Source organism: Corvus moneduloides, chromosome 4 (genome assembly GCF_009650955.1).
Source record: "Corvus moneduloides isolate bCorMon1 chromosome 4, bCorMon1.pri, whole genome shotgun sequence".
Lineage (NCBI taxonomy): Eukaryota > Metazoa > Chordata > Aves > Passeriformes > Corvidae > Corvus > Corvus moneduloides.
The window spans coordinates 61,660,560-61,680,424 of NC_045479.1; the positions used below are offsets into that span (position 1 = coordinate 61,660,560).

Consider the following 19,865-nt stretch of genomic DNA (forward strand, 5'->3'; position numbering starts at 1 on the left):
GCTCCCCCTGAAGTGGAAGAAACTGACATAAGAATAAAGTGGACAGTTATTAATTAACTAATTAAGATTCAAGAAAACTAAGCAGGACATTTTTTCTCCAATTGTATTCAAGGAAGAGTCATGAACGAATAAAAAGTAATTAAAAAATCAGTAAGAAAACTTACAAATTATGTTCAATACTTACTCTGAGCTGCAGCCATTTCCAAATAAGAAGTATCTGCTGTGTCAACCCCCAATGGGATCACTCTGCTCATGACGTTCGTTCTGATAAATTCGATTACTACGGAGTCCTATGCATTGGTATCCAAACACTGGGGCATGCCAGCCACAGTGCTCATTGCAAACATCTAAGTGCATCCACAAACCCTGTTAAAAAAACCCAAAACATGCAAAAGATTAAGGGAGTTCATTTTAAACCCAGGCAATTTTACCACCACGTATGTATTTTAATTTAAAACTGCACTTGTATCTGTCACAATTATTTCATTAATTTACACAAGCAAAGGAAAGGAAAACATTCAATCCTCTCTAAAAGTAACCGCCAAATAAACTTCTTTAAGGAGTGTGACGATCTTAACAACCGGAACCTGAAAATATTTACAAATGGACAATCACTCAAATTATTATTAAAAACCCCAGCACAATCAGGGAAGTGCCAAGGACTCACTTTATGGCAGACTTACTGAACATGAAATACTTTTGCTTATGCTCTGTGTGTCAAAGCCTAGTTGCTGTACCTTTCAACAGAAAACCTAGTTAGAGAATTTGCAACTTAGGGTCTCAGACAGCACTGTTCACTTTTGTTTCGCACTTAAAAAAAAAAATCTCATGTCTTAACTACCATTTAGGATTTTTTTAAAAGCAAAACCATTCTAACAATTCACAATAATGATAGGAAACATTTTCCATTTTAATAAATCACTGCTAGAAGATACAACGCCTGTTCAGTGCCACTTTTTGAAGTGATTTTTTTAAAGAAGTAAAATTAAAATAATCACTAGTAGCTTTTAACTGTAGAGCAAACTACAACCTGCTTGACTTCCATGAGTGCATAAAGCATCTGACCTGTCTGCCACTTACTACAAGTCCCCCACTTCCCTTACTGCATAGGGCAGAAGATCCAATCAAGTACAGGAGAAACGTAAACAGCTCTCAGCTATTCACTGATTAGTAAACTAATGCACTTTTATACACTAATACAGACCAGGTTTTACACAAATGACTACATAATTTAAGTAAAATAAGACCAGTATCTTCAGTACTTACATAACAAATAATTGCAAACTCTTTCCAAAATGTCAAAACTGCAAGACCACAGACCACTTTGCAATGAAGCACATACTGTGCCTAGTAAAGACACTCACACCACAAAATGTTGTATCTTAGCTGATGTCTACAAGAGCACAACAATTTTGAGATTAATGTATTTTCAAAGAATTACAGAATGTGCTCATTTGGAAGGAACCCACCAGGATGATCAAGACCAACTCCCAGCCCTGCACAGCACCATCCCCAAGAGTCATGCCATGTGCTCAAGAGCATTGTCCAAACGCTTCTTGAACTCTGTCAGGCTGGTGCTGTGACCGCTGCCCTGGGGAGCTGTTCCAGTGCCCAACCACCCTCTGGGCAAAGAACCTTTTTCTAATATCCAACCTAAACCTCCCCTGACACAACTTCAGGATGCTCCCTCAGGTACTGTCACGCTAGTCCATCAGAGCAAAGAGATCAGTGTCTGCCCCTCCTCCTCCCCCCACGAGGAAGTTGTAACTGCAATGAGGTCTCCCCTCAGTCTCCTGTTCTCTAGGCTGAACAGACCAAGTCACCTCAGTCGTTCCTCATAGCCCTTCCTCATAGTCGCTTCTCCTCAAGGCCCTTCACTGTCTTTGTTGCCCTCCTTTGGACACTCTCTATCAGTTTGATGTCTTTTTTATATTGTGGTGCCCAGAACTGCGCCCAGCACTCGAGGTGAGGCTGCCCCAGAGCAGAGCAGAGCTGGACAATCCCCTCCCTTGCCCGGCCGGCGATGCTGCGCCTGATGCCCCCCCGGACATGGCTGGCCTGCCTGGCTGCCAGGGCACTGCTGACTCAGGTTCAACTTTCCACTGACCAGGACCCCCAGGTTCCTTTCCATGGCGCTGCTTTCCAGCCTCTCATTCCCCAATCTCTCTGTACATCCAGGGTTGGACCACCCCAGGTGCAGAATCCCGCACTTCCCCCAGTTGAACTTCATCTTAACATCTTATCCTTGTCAAACACTATGATGGCAAAAAACCACAAGCCCCCAGTGAAAAATGGACTTCAGACAAACACTGTGGAATTAAATCTGAATTTCTTCTTTTATTGAATAGGTCAGCACTTTCAGGATGACAAAGTGGCATGTACAAGACATCTCTAAAGTACGAGATGGCAGCAAGTCTTCATCTAACTTCCTAAATTTTGTAATACTGAAGTTTGGCAATTAACATAAGAACATACCAAGATGCTTGAAGTGCCTAAACGTACAGTTCATTCTCCTTCTAGACAGCAAAAGGTGTGTTTTGGTCCTATTATACAGTGAACTGGAAAGCTATCGGGCCAAGCAGCCTTCAGAATATTTTGCTTTCCTCATTTAAATGCTGGCGTTTTCTTACTAAATACCACAAATAACAAACCGTATCACTAGCTATGCATAAAATTAAGAAAAAACATACTATTTTCAAGAATAAGTAGCAAGAAAAATATGTTAAACCAAAAGCAGGTATAGAGTACTTTCAGTAGAAGGCATGAAGAAAACCGTAAACCCCTCTAACAGTTTAAGTGAGCTCTCATTTTGCCGCCATACAGGTAACTCTACTTGTAGGGCAGAATCCTGAACAGCTGCACCTACAATTTACAGGAAACATCAAATCACCATTTAGTTCCCACCTTCTGAAAAAGTAAAAAAATTACCCAGTAACTGAAACCATGAATGTTTTAAATCCAGGTATATCGGCCAGCCCAGGGTTAATGGCTGTTCCATTACTCCCTGCAGTGTGACCTATGCTACCCAATCATTAGCAGAATGGACTTTTTACTTTATGCCTGTTACTAGGTAATTCTAAAAAAACAGTTTTAGTGGTTCAATGTAGGTCTAAAAGACATACTGGACACCACTGCCTGGGATCAAGATCCTCACTTAGGTATTTCTTGTACTTTAACTTGATTTTGGTGATGGTGCGGTTTTAAACACTTCTAACCAGGTAGAGCATCAGCTGTAAAATAATGCAGGCAAAAACACCCCCTGAGGTTACCCAATCATCATATGTTCAAGTGACCTCCACTGTCAACACAGAAAGAAGAGATTTGCTTACCAAATCTGATAATCAAGTGATATTTGGGGTGCTTTTTAAAATGTAATGCAGAAGAAGAGCTACACATATGTTTTTAGAGCTATGTATAGATTGAAAATCAGCGGCTAATGCATATCCCAATTAATGACAATCTCTGACAAAGCAAATACATCACCATTCTTGCTCAAAAACCACAACAACAAACAAACAAAAAACAAAACAAAGCAACAACAAAAAAACGGGGGGGGGGGAACGGGGGGGGACAAACAGCCAAAACAAACCTCCTATCCTATGGCAAGCTACTCAAATACAGCTCTGTCAGAATTCAGTCAGAAATTCTAATACCCTGATCTACACCGAATAAAATCAGAAACTTGAGGAATCAAATATTTTTTTTGCCTGAAGAGCAGTAAATAGATGTTGTGGCACCTAAACGGAAGTGGAACATGACTGCAATAGTAACTCACTGTTTTTTACCACCTTTTTCATCACACACACAAAACCCTCTAACGCTTTTCCTCTACCTACAGTTAAGTATGGAAGAATGGAGGCAGTCACTGGCTTGCAATACTTACACAGCCAAGTTAATTCAAACAAATACTGCTCATTATTTATGAGTAGCCATGCTCAACAAATGCCCATAATGGGAGTGGGGGGAGATGCAGGATAAATTAGTAACACTACACCCACTTATTAAACAAAACTGTGACCTTATATATAGGCCATCCAATAATGATTACTACAGTGATGTCAAATTTGGGATGATGGGAAATAATTATTTTCTGCCAACAGAAAGTAGGCTCACCAACAGAAACAGAAGCGTTGTCATGACATACTTATATTCCCAGTACTTTTATAAGTTCAGAAAGGAAATAACACAACCACTGGGGAATTTTATCTAAGAAGAGATTGCTTATCCTTTGAAGCAGAATATTCTCTGCTGTCATGATTTGGTACTTTCCAGTTTCTGCAAGCATCCATCTATTTCAAGTAATTATTCTTTCAGAACTCTGACAATCTGTCATCTGTGGCCTTTAAGAAACGGTTTTCATAGGTACACTCATTTCCACAACTTCCTGTTTAAGAAAGTCTTTCTTCAAGCAGTACATGAATTTTAAAGATAGGAAGACCACACTGGTTTGTCCAGTTAATTTCAGGGTCACAGAGTTAAAAGCCACTATATACAAACTGCTAGTCCAAAGTTCATTGATCAGCTCTTTACTGGACAAAATGGCTCATCTACTGTACCTTAATTAATAACAGTAGACGCCCTCCAATTTTGTTATAGTCCACTCTATTAGTGATAGTACACTCTAAGCTCTGAAAGAATTTTGGCAATGTCTTAGATTCACAAATTTTCTCATAATCACCCTACACCTTTATTACATGAAAAAAAACCATCCCCTATTAAAATAAATTTTGCTTTTATTTAGTTGCAGTAAGAAAGTTTCTCTTGCCCTAATAATAAAACGTCCATCTTATACCCAAACAAATTTCTGTTCTATCTGGTTAAAACATTTATCTTGTCCAAGATCAACCTCTTCACACCCATCACACTTCACTGCTCGTTCATACTGGTTTATACTTTTAATGGCACTTCGCGTCTCTACAGAATACAGAGGAGCTTTTTGACTCAACAGCCACATCAAGTCTAAAATATTTGAAGCCTCACCATACTTCTCACGATCCACTTTATGACACCAGAACCCTTTTTTAAAAAATTAATTGTATTCTAACAACAGCAGTATAAGAGCATAATACATTCCAAAATATTAATCTCTATGACTTTGTACAGAGAACATAATTTATGCATTAAAGAACAAAAAAACCCTTACATATTATCCCTGAGGTATTCCACTTACACAACATTATTCTGTGGTCTAACAAAGACCACATTTCCTTTCTGTCACATACCGCTAAGATCACTTGTGTCACATCAGAAGAAAAAATTTAACTTTTCCACTGGTACACAAAGGAGGCAAAAGCCCCAAACAGAGACAGCTCAGCTCCTGAATCAGAAGTTAAGTGGGTGATCTCCTGAAATTACATTAGTAGTTTTAAACCTGCTAAACCCTATGTTGTATGTCTAAGAATACTAAAGCTCTCATCTAGATGCAGAGATACAAAACTTTCCATAAAAATCAATTATAAGAGATGGTGGCAACACCAGTAACAACTTATTTGTCTTAAATATTAAAAAATCCTAAAGAGACTTTAATATATCAAGATAGTATTATTACTTATAATACTTAATGTTATTTATTACAATATGGTGTGGGTTTTTTGTTTGTTGGTGTTGTTTTTAACCATATTTACGTCTAATACTACAAAAACCAGAGGGGAAAAAAAAATTAATGAAAGCTGTTTTTACTATTCTTCTTCACATCTCTGACAGTTTTTTACACAGGGTTACTGTTCCTTGTTTTTCCCTTTCCATGAATCAATTTTCAGATTCTATTGTCATGTGACAAATACAAAAACCAAAAAGCATACAGAAGTTACAAAAAATACATTTACTATAGAAGTTAAGAACAAAGCAACTTGAGACTTAACATTTGTTTTCTAATTAAAAAAAGGACATCAGTGAAATAATGAATTAAGCTCACAATTAAATTATATCCTACCTCAAATATAATTTCCCACACACTGAAGACTACACTAAATTAAGTTGATTGCTAAATCAGTTCAAGTTTCTCACATCACTAGGCATTACAAAAATACTAATTCTTATTGTTACTGTTTTTATGACTTCAATATACATGTAAGTTCTTCAGTATTTTTTCTGCCAATTGCAGTTATCAGTAATCACCCATCAACAATTACAAGATTAAAAAAATAGTTATTAGATATTAGAATATTAGATATCTAATAACTATTAAGTAGTTATTAGATAGTTTCAAGATTTGGGAGATTTCATTACAGAATGCCTCTGCAAAGAGAATTACCAGGATCTCCCTAAACACAGAGGTTTAAGGAGGAAAACTTAATTCTAATTAGCCTATAATTAGGCTAAGTATTTCATTAGAGAAAACAGTGCTAGTTGAAGATAAATAATTATTTAGATTTTATACTGACGCATACAACTTCACCTTAAAGTCCTTAACTAATGTCACTACAGAAATATTAATATACTAACCAAATTACCATCTCTCTATCTACTCTGTATTTTCACAAGGTCCATATACAAAATCCACAGAACTAGAGTTGAAGAAAAATTAATCAAAACCTTCTAATCTATCTACATATGACAACTACCTTTACTTAAAAGCAGAATTATGTAACTTGAAATATGTACTACAAAATACATAAAAGGTAAAAGCGGTAATTTTCCCATATGTAGTAAATTGAGTAACTGAAATGGCCAAGAGTAATTAATTGTCAGGCCCGAACACCTAAAAAACTACACTGTTTCCCAACTTATCCCACAATGGACAGTTCACCTCATGTTCAAGTAGAGCTTATTTCCCCTGAACACAAGCACAGAAGAGGCTCTCCTTTGCTAAACTAAGAATACTGGTAAACCCCTTGCCTCACACCTTTAAATCCAGGCAAGAAATTAGTAACCATTTCCTGGAGCAGCACTAAGTATCAGAAAACACACATTAGTTATAAAGTATATAAAAAGGCTCATTTTCATGAGATGTGTACAAATCTTAAGGGAATTAACTTTAAGCAACAAATGAAATTGCTGAAACAGGCAATTTTCCACTCAAGCACTGACCAAGGGAAAAGAGAAAGGGTAGAAGAGTTATGAGACTAACAGATAAAAAAAAAAAAAAATCAGTGTTAAAACACAAACTACCTGCGTGACAGTCTTGAGCCAAGCAAAACCTTTCAGTTTAACCAGCTCACAATGCTAACCTGGTTGTAACTTCAAGTCAAGTTGATTGTAAAAGTGTTCTACACCACTAAGCCCAAACCAAAACTCTAACTTCCATTTGCTCCCAGCTGAAAATCCATGCTACTGTGAGTCCACGTTGGCTCCAAAATTACAAAGAATCACTACAAAACTAATTACTGTTTCTGATACCAATAAGGTCCTTCAGTCAAGATGTAAAGATTTCCAAGACTGTATTACTGCTTTCAGACCTCTGCTGACTCCTGCATATCTTATTGTTACTTGTTTATACAAAGTCATGTCAGGTAATAGACGACCAAAAGGTAGTATTCCGTTTTATTGTATGTTATTACCTCACCATGCATCTTCTACGCATAAGCTGGATTTATTGAGAATGCAATCTAAACATTCTCCTCCTCCCTCCAATTACATCATATGTGTACACACGTTTTGCAATCATGAGCAAAAGCAATTCTTGTCATACTTTCCTTCAGATTTACAGGCCAATAATTTTAACCCATGGTCATGGGAACCACCCTTGATCCCAAGAAATCCACAATAATGGAGCTAAGGAAAGCTGATACACCTATGCCCTAGCATGATCTATACAGGACAAATCTAATTAAAAATGCAACTACCAATAGTCTGGCAGAGTCCACAAATACAGTGTGAAAACTCATGTCCTGAACTGTCACAAAACCAACAAACTAAGCGTTACTACTTGGCTTTCCTACCTACAGGTTTTTCTCCTCTTTAGAATTTGTTTGCTTTTGGTTTGGAAGGTATGTGTGTGTTGGGCTCCGTTTTTTTCTTGGGTTTTTCTGTTTGTTTTTTTTTTAACTTTTTTTTAATGGGGGAAGGGAGAAGAGAGGAGATTTAAAGAGGATTTTACTAAATAAAATCACGCTTTTCTAAACTGCTTTCTACTAGTGCTCTGAGCATACAAGTCTAACAAGAATTAGGTTATTTTTAAAATTTGCAAGAGCAACTGGCATTTTAATGGTATACTCTAGATATCCTTCAAATAGTAAACTACACTATGCACATGTATATACGTATATGCATGTATCAACACACAAATGTGGAAAAAATATGCAGCATATATACACATACCATAAATAAATGTATAAAGTAATCAATATTTATTCATTGCTGTGTGTTTCTCAGAAGGTAACACATCTTTAATCAGACCTAGAAGCAGAATACATGAATAAATGACTAATCTTACATACAAGGAAGTTTTCTCTGTTTCCCCTAACATGCTCCATAACTGTATAGATTTTCCTAAGAGATCAGGATGGATATCCAACTTCCAGATGTTACACCACTGCAGGTGCAGTAAGAACTGTGCAGGCTTAGGAACAACTGTGAGTCCAATTTAAGACCTTTGCTACTGTTTGCTGCTTTCCATGGTAATGTAACAGATAAATTAGCAGCTTACTTCTAATTTGTGCTGAGACAAGTAAGAAAGGGGAGTAGGAAAAATATGACATAGTAGGCACACTCAAATACACAAATTAAGACCTATTAATGACCAACTCCTGCACATCATATAGAAGAAACAACATGTTCTAAAAGGAATCTGGTATTTGTAGTGTGTGCTCAAACATTCCCACTGACTTAATGTTCTCTATATCCCTCTCAGCAGTATCTTCCTCCCCACCACAGTATTAACTCTTCCAGCCTCACTCACAAGCCCCTCAAAAACCTCCTATGCTGTCCACTGTCACCTATACCTTGTCAGTACTTATGTCCCTCTAACCTCCTCCTCATGTGCCCTGTCAGACAAAAACCCAAAAAAGTACCTGCTATGGCTGGTTTGAAGTTAAGCATGACAGATAATGGCTAAAATTATTATGCTTTCTCTCCCTGTTTCTTGCAGGATACTGCTCATAGCTGCCCCCATCACCTTTTGAATTTTCAGTAAGCTTCAGAGAGCTCAAGGGTACTAAGCTCCTAGCCCTGTCAAATTTCTGTTTTATGACATTATTGGTTGTACTGACACAGACCTACCTGATGATTAGACCAACAGAAATACTGCTATTACAACTGACAAAGTAAGACTCCTCCTCCAACTTCGCTTTTAAAGTAGTGCAAATAAGCACGATTTACTAGCACAGAATCACAAAATGGCTTGGGTTGGAAGGGACCCGAAAGATCACCCAGTTCCAACAAGCCTGCCACGGGTAGGGACACCTTCTGCTACCAGGCTGTTTAGGGTCCCCATCCAACCTGGCCTTCAACACTTCCAGCAACGGGGCATCCACAACTTCTGTGGGCAAACTGTTTCTTTCGGCTTATGAACATCCTGAGACAAACACAGGATTTTACCTTCAACAAAGAGCACAGTCACATTTGGAATGGCAGCCAAACTTTATGAATTGGTCAGAGTTTAGTATCTCAAAGAAAGAAATGAAAACCCCTGTCTCCTTCATGGTATCCAAGATTTATGCATAAAAAAATTGAGTTTCTATCATGTAACAAGGTTTCCATCAGTACACAGGTCATAACATGCACTACACAGACTCTAGTCTGCACAGAGCAAGCCACACTTTTAAGTATAAACCAAGAGTAAGTCTGCCAGTTTACTCAAGTCTCTGCTATACAGCAAAGCTGCTTTCCACTGGACATAAGCCATTTTCCTTTACTATCTGGTCCAACAGTGCTGCTCTTGCTTATTCCCATGAGTGAAAGCAGTGTCTCTTACTCAAATATTTACATCAGTCCCTTAAAACATGAAGACTTGCCCTTACCTCCTCACTCTCTTCACTCCTTTTCTTCTCTCAGTGGAAGTTAGACAAAATATGGGACTAGGAAGAGAAAAAGAATGAGTGGTAGAAGGGAAATAAAGGTAACAGCAGTCACAGAAAGAGTAAGAATTAGTTTATTGAACAGAAATCTATCAAAGACACAGTAAGCAGAGATATTCAAACAAACACCATGCTTACAGATTTTGTTTTCTATTTGCAGAACTCAACCAAAATTGAAAATTAACTGCAAATTGCTTGATATCTCTAAGTTTACTAAACACCTGCTATACAACTGAAAGTAAGTCACACAAAAAAAGGCCTAGCCATTCAAAAACCATAAATTATTTGAGCTGGAGAGTCAAAGAACTGTAAACTACAAAACAAGTACAGCACATGAAGAGAAGTTAAGAGAAAAATTATTTTTTCATAGCAATATCACTTATTGCTTGAAGAAGTATATATATTAGCTACCTAACATTAGCCTGCTATGGTGTATCACAGAATGTAAAATGCCTTTAATGAAGAATTCAAAAGCTAAGAACACTAATAAAGTGATTTCCCAGTAAAAGTATCTTGGCTTTATGTCATTTTTTGTGTCAGCTATTTTACTGCAAATGCTTATTTCTCCATCTAGCACAAAATGATAAAAAGCAGTTGATTAAACTTAGACAAAATGCCTGTGACTTAGCAATTGCTCACCAAGAAAACATTACATCTGTTACCTTACGTTGTTACTCTTGACAAACATCCTAAAATATAAAGGCTTTCTGCAAGTAGATACAGTCCACATTCTGTAAGAATTCTAATTCATGTCTATAACTGTATGGGCTAAGTTTATTTATTTTTTATTAAATATAACAGTAATGGCAATTCAGTCACCAATATTCCTCCCAACAAGTACAGATTTTGGGATGGAAAAATATGTGGCTAAAAATAGATTACTGGTGTTGCCTTCAAACACTATAAACATTTTGCTGCTTCATGAAATCAAATAGACTAATTATTTTTTTTCTATGCTGCTTAGTAAGACTTGGGAGTCTACTGTAATTATTAGCTACCTACTACAGAAGAAGTAAATTCTTTTGACTTATTTCAAGTCTGACACCTTCAGCTAAACATATTTTGTTTTGATAAGTTTTCACTTATGTAGATTCCAAAAACTAGCTCCTCTTTTTAATCTGTGGCATTTGATTTACCTAACTAGATCAACAGTGCTTCTACTTCTACCCATGGAAGCAATTTGTAAGCATTCGCCCAACTGCTACACTTAGGCCTAGGAATCTAAACAGAAGCAAGTCAGAAAGTCACAGTCTTTCAAACACAAACTTTTAATTCTTTCTGGCAGTTAGAAGAACTCCTTTGTGTCATTTTAATTACAGTTCAACCTAGACTATATTTTTTGGTAACAAAAATATTCTTGGTAACAAAAATGTTCTTTACAAAAACTTGGGGAGGGTACTGGCAAGAAAAAATGAGGGAACAGATGGAGGGACTATATCATGTTCAAGGACACACACAAAAAAACCCGAAGTGTTAAGATCAAAAGATCTTTCCTACTTTCAAGAAAACAAACCCCAATTTATTTTCAATTGCAATTATCTTGCAAAACTGTATTATCTGGGTTAGGAAATTTAGATTCCATGCATTTTAACTCTATAGCTTTGTGCTTTCAAAGGAGGTTTCAGTATGTATTTTTGACTGTAGTAACAGAGATAGAAAATACCTAATCTTCAAGCACAAAGAAATTCTGCCCAGCAATGGAAGCTCAACACATGGCTTTTAATTTTCACTACTACTGCCACACAGAAGGAGACAAAAAGATGCAGTGTTTGGCTTTCATTTGTCTTTCAGCACAAAAGATATGACTGGAAAGTAAGACAGAGAACAAACATTTAGAAGAACCCCACAACACAGTCATGCATAAAAATCCTGCATAATATTAAAGGTATTAAAGATTCACATCAAACGTTCCTATTCTAAGCAAAAGAAATTAAAAAAAATCAGCTGAATTACTTGGTAAGGCATTTGAGGGAGGAACCTTACCCTTATCACCAGTAAAATAACTACTGTATTGTTTACGAATTATATATAAACTATTCATGTTTCTTCCACAGTTCTAGAATGATAGGTTTGGAAACCAAAGGAGACATGTAATCACTCTGTACCTTCCTCAAAAGCCATATATAAACTGCTGCAATTCTCAAGTCTTCAGTTTAACCAGAACTGACTAAAACCACTCCTTATTGGAAACGTTTCTTTAAATCAATAGTTAAAACAGGATTAACCATCTAGACTTGGAATATCATCTGTCTCGTGATACAGTTTTCAACCCAGCCCCGTTATAACCATTCTAATTAGAGGTTAGGTGCCTCTGTCTACTCAAGGCAACCTAAGAGCATCACCAACTGTTAAAAAGTATCTTTAGCCCCATCAATTTAGAAAAGTTAAGGAGTAATGAACACCAAACAAATTTAAGTATTCAGAACTCTTCAGGGTAAAAGACCCAAATCTACCATCCTGTATACAATTTTAAATTCTCAAGTGGCAAATACAGGCTGTTAGTTTCATCAGTTTCTATGACTGATAAATAACGGTTCTGCACAACATCCTTAACGCTAAAATGGAGAGACATGAATGTGATGGATGGACCATTTGGTGGATATGGAACTGGCTGCATGGTTGCATTCGCACAAGTTGCAAGATGTCAAGCTTGATGTTAAAGTGGAGACAAGTGATGAGCGTCATTCCTCATGAACTGGTATTGGGACCACAGCTGTTTAAAATCTTTGTTGGTGACATGGATTAAACAGTCTCAGAAAGTTTGTCAACAACATGAAGCTCTGTGGTGTGGCAACACTCTGGAGGGAAGGCATATCATCCAGAGGGACCCTGACATGCTTGAGAGGTGGGTCTGTGTGAACCTCTTGAAATTCAACACAGCCAAGTGCAAGGTGCTGCACCTGTGTCAGGGCAATCTGAAGCACAAGTACAAGCTGGGCAGAGAATGGGTGGAGAACAGCCCTGAGGAGCACAGAGGCTTGCAGGTGCTGGTTCACAAGCAGCACAACACAGTTCGGCAGCATGTGCTCACAGCCCAGAAAGCCAACCATGCCCTCGGCTGCATCAAAAGCAGCATGGGCAGAAGGTCAAGATTCTGCCCCTCTACTCCACTCTCAAGAAATCCCACCTGCAGTTCATAAAGCTCTGGGGTCCGCAACACAAGAAAGAAGTTGACTTGTTAGAGCAGATCCAGAGGAGGTCACAAAGATAATCCAGAGGGCTGAGCACCTCTCCTACAAAGACAGGCTGAGAGAACAGGTGTTATTCAGCCTGGAGACAAGAAGGCTCCGAACACCTCAATGAAGCCTTTCACTACCGAGATGGGGCTTATAAAAAAAGAGGGAGAGTGACATTTTACGTGAGTAGATAGTGATAGGACAAGGGGGAAAAGTTTTAAACCAAAAGATGAGAGATTTAGATTAGATGGTAGGAAGAAATTCTTTACTGTGAGAGTGCTGAAGCACTAGGAACAGGTTGCCCAGGGAAGCAGTGCATGTCCCATTCCTGGAAGTTCAAGGCCAGACTGGATGAGGCTTTGAACACCCCAGTCTAGTGGAAGGTGTCCCTGCCCATGGCAAGGGCATTGGAACAAGGTGATTTTCAAGGTCCTTTCCAACTCACACCATTCTGTGATAAGGGGGCCAGCAACAGATTATATGTCTTCCTTCTTAAATTGCAATATAGATTACAATAATGTAGTGAAAATTTAGTCTTATCATCTTGTCTTTGAACTTGATGGCAATTTTTTTTTGCGATGAAGATATAAAAGTGAATGATTACCTAGATTACAACGGTATCAAATACACAAAACGCAACTACAAATGAAAATAAAAATAAAAAAGCTTTCCTTAACCTGAGCCTGCAGTATGAAATTTTTATATCCACACTACCCAAGTGCTAACTTAAAACTAAACTGTAAAACTAGGAACAATACTATTTTGGCAAGTGCCTGATTTGCAAAATTGCTGGTCCCTTCCAAGTCTCAGTTAGGTTTTACAACACTGGATCTCCACCTAAGCAATGCATGAACTATCACATGAAACAAGAGATAGCACTCTTGTAATACAATATGCAAAAGTAACAAACACACTCTACTTGCACAGGGTGCAATCTGTGTGTTACTATAATATATTCCTCACATGCACTTTTGAAATACATAACTTGAATGGACACTGATTTACCATAGTTCTTACCCATATTTTAATTCTGAAAAATAATATACAGGGTCAGGCATGTTAAAAAAATACTCTGTGGAACAGAACTATCTTCAAAGGTTTACAGATAACCTTAATTACTAAAATTTTCTAACAACCAACACAGCTTAAAATCTTGCCTGTTTCATTAACACATTAAGATTTGCAAGAGGAAATAAAAATAATGTCATTTTCTCCTAGCAAGTATATGAAACCTTGAAAAGGTTTCTTTTAAGTACTTGTTTATTATGCCTTAAAGGTAACAGCAGTTTTTCTTTGAACACAACTACAGCAGGTTTTTTCTGTAATATGAAGGTCATGAGCAGAATTTTGGATCCTCAAAGAAATCAGGTTTTGTGGGTACAATCCTTTGGTTACTAAGAAAATGTGAACACTGAACTAGACAGAAATATCCATCTTGCACAATTCAAAAGTCCACTATAATTAATATTTTAAATAATCCAGAATTTGGAAGGATGGAATTGAGGGTTTTTTTCCTAATCCACGTTCCACATTTGCTGGAACCCTTTTTTCCCCCAGAGATGCCTTAAGTGTCACTCTCAGCAATAAATCAAAACTATTATTTGCACAGTGGAAACACTTGAACAGTGTACCTGTTGAAAAAACACTGTCCAACGAAATTTGCTTTTGAGAGATTCACAAATACTCATTTGTATGGAAGTCATGAGGCAAATAACATAGATGCATTTCTTTAGGATCTCTGCAGAAGTCTGAATTGGGTTCTATTTTATATCTTCACCCATCTATACCCCTCCTACTAAATTTTGTTAGAATGTCGCATGACAACAGCAAAATACTTTAATTAAACTTTCATTTACATTGATCTCGTCAGAACAATACCACGATTCCACAATTACATACACCACTCCTTAACTCAGTCCCACAAATAGTCCCTACTAAAATTAGTATTAGCATGCATGCAAAATTAAGACTGTCCTTAGTCAAACCAAGATCAGAACTGGAGAAACACCACGGCCTTCAGTGTGACACTGATTTCTGTATTTCTGCTGCTTTCCAACAGAACTTTAATAGTTGTGTGTGCTGAAACTGTGCAAGAGAAATCAGGAGCTGCATTACCTCAAAATAACCTGAACAGGTTACTTAGTCCTAAGAGAAACTTTCCCTAGATTTAGTCTAGAGTCAGTATTATTTCCCCTCTGGAATTTCCCAGACAGCAAAAACACTCACCCAAAAGGCTAAGTGACAGTTAAGCAAATTTTTCCTTCAGACACGAAAAGCTTCAAGATACATATATGGTTTCATAACTTCAATCCATACTACTGCATTTGTAACACAATATTTGTGGAACAGAGACATATCTTAAAAAAAAAAAAAAGAAATTTAGATTTCAAACCTTCCCCCTTTCAAGAGGTTTGTATTAGGTTGGGGGGGGGGAAGAGATATTTCATTCTTTATGAATATATAAATAAAAACATCAGTGGAGTTAAAAAATAAGAGTAGAATTTGTTTCATAGACTCATCATCTCCTTAAAAAAAATCACAGATCTGTTTTTACAAATGGAGAAACAAGAGTCACGAAGGCAAACTGACTCATTAAAACTCATACAGGAAAACTCTGGAAGATCCCTCTAAATTCCCAAGAGGTTCTTAGTGGAGAAAACAAGCTATAAAATTTGAAAATTTGTATTTTTTGGGTTATTTCATTACCCTCCCCCAAACACTTTTTGTGAAGTGTACAAAGTTATTTTCCTCTAACTGTGAATCAGATGTCTGCTTGAGAACATGACAGAGGCCATGAAGAGTTGCAGACTGTATAGCCCCCTAAGTCACAATGTCAGAAAAAAATCAAGAATAGGAGCTTTCAACTGAAGGAAAGAAAAAACGGAAAAAGGTTTCCATAAAGGCCCATATACTCTTTAGAGTTTTTTTCATGTACTTTTAAATAAAGAGAATAAGGCATGGTTTAGAAAAAAAAAAAAAAAAATCACATTTATATAAAGATGATGGGAGCATGCATTACTGGAGAATTAACGAAATCACTCAGCCTCTGGCCTCAAAACACACTAAAGGTATGCATTAACAACACCCTAAAAGTCTAACTGTCTTACTGTTTAACTTTAGGTATACCTTAAATCCCACATCAGTGTTTCTAAATGGTATCCAAATTAAAATTCATCAGAGATTGAAGATAGCTTTGCCACTTCAATACCTTCAATATCACTTCTGATTGCTTAAATCCAGAAGGTTCTAAAGCTATACTGGAAGAGGAATTAATATCTCATTAATTTAAAGGATGAGATTAAAGACAGGCACTAAAAAAAAAGTGAAAAATTATTTTTTGTTATTTTGGCTTAAAACATACAGTTTGCAGCCTCTATAGTATGCATCAGAGTACGCTACACCAACTACCAAATAATGAATCCTTGTGACCTCCCTTCCCCCCACTCAACCGTATTTATAGTGGTGATACTAAAAGGTTCATATTTCATTTAGGAAAAAAATTAGGGGTTACGAACTGCCCCTTCCCTCAGTATTTGTGCATGTATTACCACACATACAATTTATACAGCAATACACAAAATAAATTGAAAAAAAATTGTAATGCCAAGATTACATGGCAGCAAGAAATTTCACGTCTTTAAATAAAGTAACAAGTTATAATCTTGCATGCATTATTCCCTTAAATTCATTTCGTATTCTCCAACTACAAATAGATGGAATTACTACACTGATGTCCAGTGAAGGTATTTCCTGGAAGATGAACATGAGGTTCACAAATGTGTTTCCAGGAAGAATTTAGCTGACTGCCTCAGTGATCTTAATCTACTGCTCGTGTTGATAAATATTACCGATTTTATATCGTTAGTAAGACAGACACAGGACAGTACTGATCGCAAACGCAGCAGCTTTTCCAATTTACTAAACTGACATACATATTACCTTACAGCACCATATACACACCCCTCGAAGGAGCTGCTTGAGTCTGTTGCCTCTTTCCACCCCCCTTCTCCCCGACAGGAGTGGTCTCGTTCACTTGCCTTTCACACACATAACCAATAAAATTAATCAGCTGGAACACAGCATTTTTAAATCACAGTAAAGTCAAGAGGTGTTTTGTAAGTTATTTGAAGGGAACAGCCTTTTCATTTAAACATAGTAAGACACTAATATGCTGCAGACAAACGCACTGCATGGGGTGTGGAGGACCCGAGCTGATTAGATTACCACAACATCAGCCTGAGGCCGCCATTTTTAGAATCTCTAAAGGACAAAAGAGGGAAATTAATAAATTTGCTCCATATTTTTTTAAAAGTAACTTTAAAAGTATAGTGATGATAATCAATTAATCATGCATTGTAAGTACTGCCATGGATATCTCCTGCTTTTCTCTGATCTGAACCCTGAGTAACAGAAACGCTTCGTTATTATTCCTTTAAGGTATTGTAAATAAATGGACTAAAACATTCCTAAATCTAGATGCAGCACTGAACTTCTGCTTTTGACGACACGTAGTAGGTACCATTTTAGGGACCTCAGGGCTTTCAGACACCGCACATTCCCTAATAGACGAGTATGGGGGAATACAGGACCTTTATAATCAGACTATATTATGTTTCTCTACCCTATTTAGTAGTACACAGTGAACCGTTTGTTTCTCCTCCCCTATGTCTGCAGCAATACGGTCTAACCCACCAACACTTACTGCTTCAGGAAAAAGACTGAAATATGCCACCCAAGGAACACGAACACTGGCTGCAGAAACTAAAGCAAGAAAGGGGTGCACCACTGTAACTACTTACAACCTCGAGAAAGGGGGTGGGGAGAATGATCCCCTTTTAAATTGGCACAGAAACTCCTGGGGACAGCTCTCTGTTTGTCCAGGTTACACCACGAAGCGGAGATATTAACAGGGAGGCAGGCGGGGAGGCGGGGGTGTGGAAGGCAAAGAGATTAGGCCTATAACGAGCCATTTTAGTACCACAAAGCAAAAATATACAGGATGGAGGAAAAGAATAGGCTTCCCCAAGCTTCGTAAAACTCAATACGCAGTCCCAATAACGCACAAACCCGTTCTGAAAACCGTCAGCCCAAGAAAGCCTATGTTGTCACATAATAGCTCCTTTTGGCTCATTTTCCAAGCATAATGCATAAATCTGGCGTAACTGCCAAAAAATTCTCCTCAGCTCCTCCAGTTACAGTAACCCGCCATATTCATAAGATATAGCGACAGCCTGCCATTTTTAACCAAACCCCACAAAAGGATAAGCAAATTCAAGGCAACTTAAACAGAAATTAAACACATTTCAGGGTGGGAAGGAGTTATACTCGCACCGAAGCTAATGAGACGTTCCCGTCGCATTTCATTCCCTTTTTCCACCCCCCCCTCCCCCAAAACACCCACAACAGAATAACCAAAGACTCACCTGTAATGGTCACAGGCCAGGCAACAGGACCCCTCAGCTGAGCCCCTTCTCTATCCCAACCAAAACAATGCAACAGCCCACTGCGGATATCCCTACCCTAGGCAGGACTCAGCCCTCAGTAGGCTCCAGCAAAAGAAAGAAAAGGGCAAGAGGAGACCCCCCCTCCCCCCAAACCTAGCTCAGTGTGCAGAACCCTACAGGGACCAGCTCAAAAGCGCCTTTGCCCTGGGACCTGTGTACAAACCCCGCTGCTGCCGCCGCTGCTCCCGTGCCTCCCTCCCTCCAGCCTCCTACGCTCCCTTCTATGTCACTGCCTCTCTCTGGGAAAATGGCGTCCGCTCTCCCCTCCCTCCCCCTGCACGGGGCTCACCCGCCCCGCCTGACAGGGGCAGGGTTACCAAGGCGAAGCCAAACAGCCGCCATTTTGCTTACGGGCCGGGAGCGCAGCCCGCGCCCGCCGAGCCCTTAGAGTCCATTTTGCAACACGCTGAATGGCTCGGGGGTCTGGGCGCGGCCGCGGCACCAGACTGCGGCAGGGGCTGGGCAGGGGGGCCGTGAGGCGGGAAGTAGGGCAGCGGAGGAGGGGCGGCTGCAGCGGGGGCTGGCGCCGGGGGCGATCCGCAGCCCCGGCGGCGTAGCCCGCGCGGGAGGGGCGGGGGCTCCGTCCTGGCCTGTTGTGGGCCCGAGCGCGGGTGGGAGCAAGGGTGTCTGAGTCACAGCTGCATCCTCGGAGGAATAAGCGCAAAAACTCCCTCCTCGGCCTCTATCACACCCCCAACCTCCGGCTTCTTCCTCACGACCATCGATGCTCTCGGCATATGTGTTTTTTGTGAATCTCAAACAGCACATTTTCGGCCCAAACTGCGCGAAAAGCCGGGCAGACCCGCCGGATCTCACACACGCAGAAGAACTGAGGGGCGGGGAAGAGGGGACCGAGAAAGGAGCGGGAGTATTTGCAGACCTGCTCAGGAGGTTTTGACTGAAACTCTGACACTCGAGGTTGAGAATCTTCCCCGAAGCGCTTAGGACTCATATATAAGGCAAGTGGGAGAAAGCTTCTTTCCTTAAAGCGAGTGGGACAGCACTCGCTGAAGGCGTTTCTGTTCTGCAGGGAACGAGACAACCAGCGAACGAGCCTCGTTTGCCCTTTAAGGGACAGCGCTCGGGAAGCAGGAATGGCGCCCTTCCATCCCGACCAGCGGGCGCTGCCACAGCCAGGAACTCGCTCAGTCTTTCAGGGCAGACACAGCCTTTGCCATTCGTAAGGAGCCCCTCTTCCTGCTACCATATCTCCTCCCAGCTCCCGCTGT

The 19,865-nt window shown here is 39.1% G+C and overlaps 1 protein-coding gene across 4 annotated transcripts in view; it reads right to left on the reverse strand.

The window, feature by feature from the left end:
• Nucleotides 1-18,870, reverse strand: part of KMT2E (lysine methyltransferase 2E) — a 57,175-nt gene extending 38,305 nt beyond the window's left edge. For 2 of the 4 annotated variants that reach the window (XM_032105831.1, XM_032105829.1), the window contains exons 1-2: nt 18,556-18,870; nt 185-366 (exon numbers count right to left, since the gene is read on the reverse strand). Coding sequence is in view for 1 of the 4 variants with exons in the window: in XM_032105832.1 (XP_031961723.1) it covers nt 181-254 (74 nt within the window). In the remaining 3 variants the exon portion in view is untranslated. Of the gene's footprint in view, nt 1-180; nt 367-9,899; nt 9,957-18,555 lie in introns of all 4 variants that reach the window. The other 2 variants (XM_032105830.1, XM_032105832.1) reach the window with 2 other exon arrangements.
• Between the last annotated feature and the right edge of the window lie 995 nt (nt 18,871-19,865).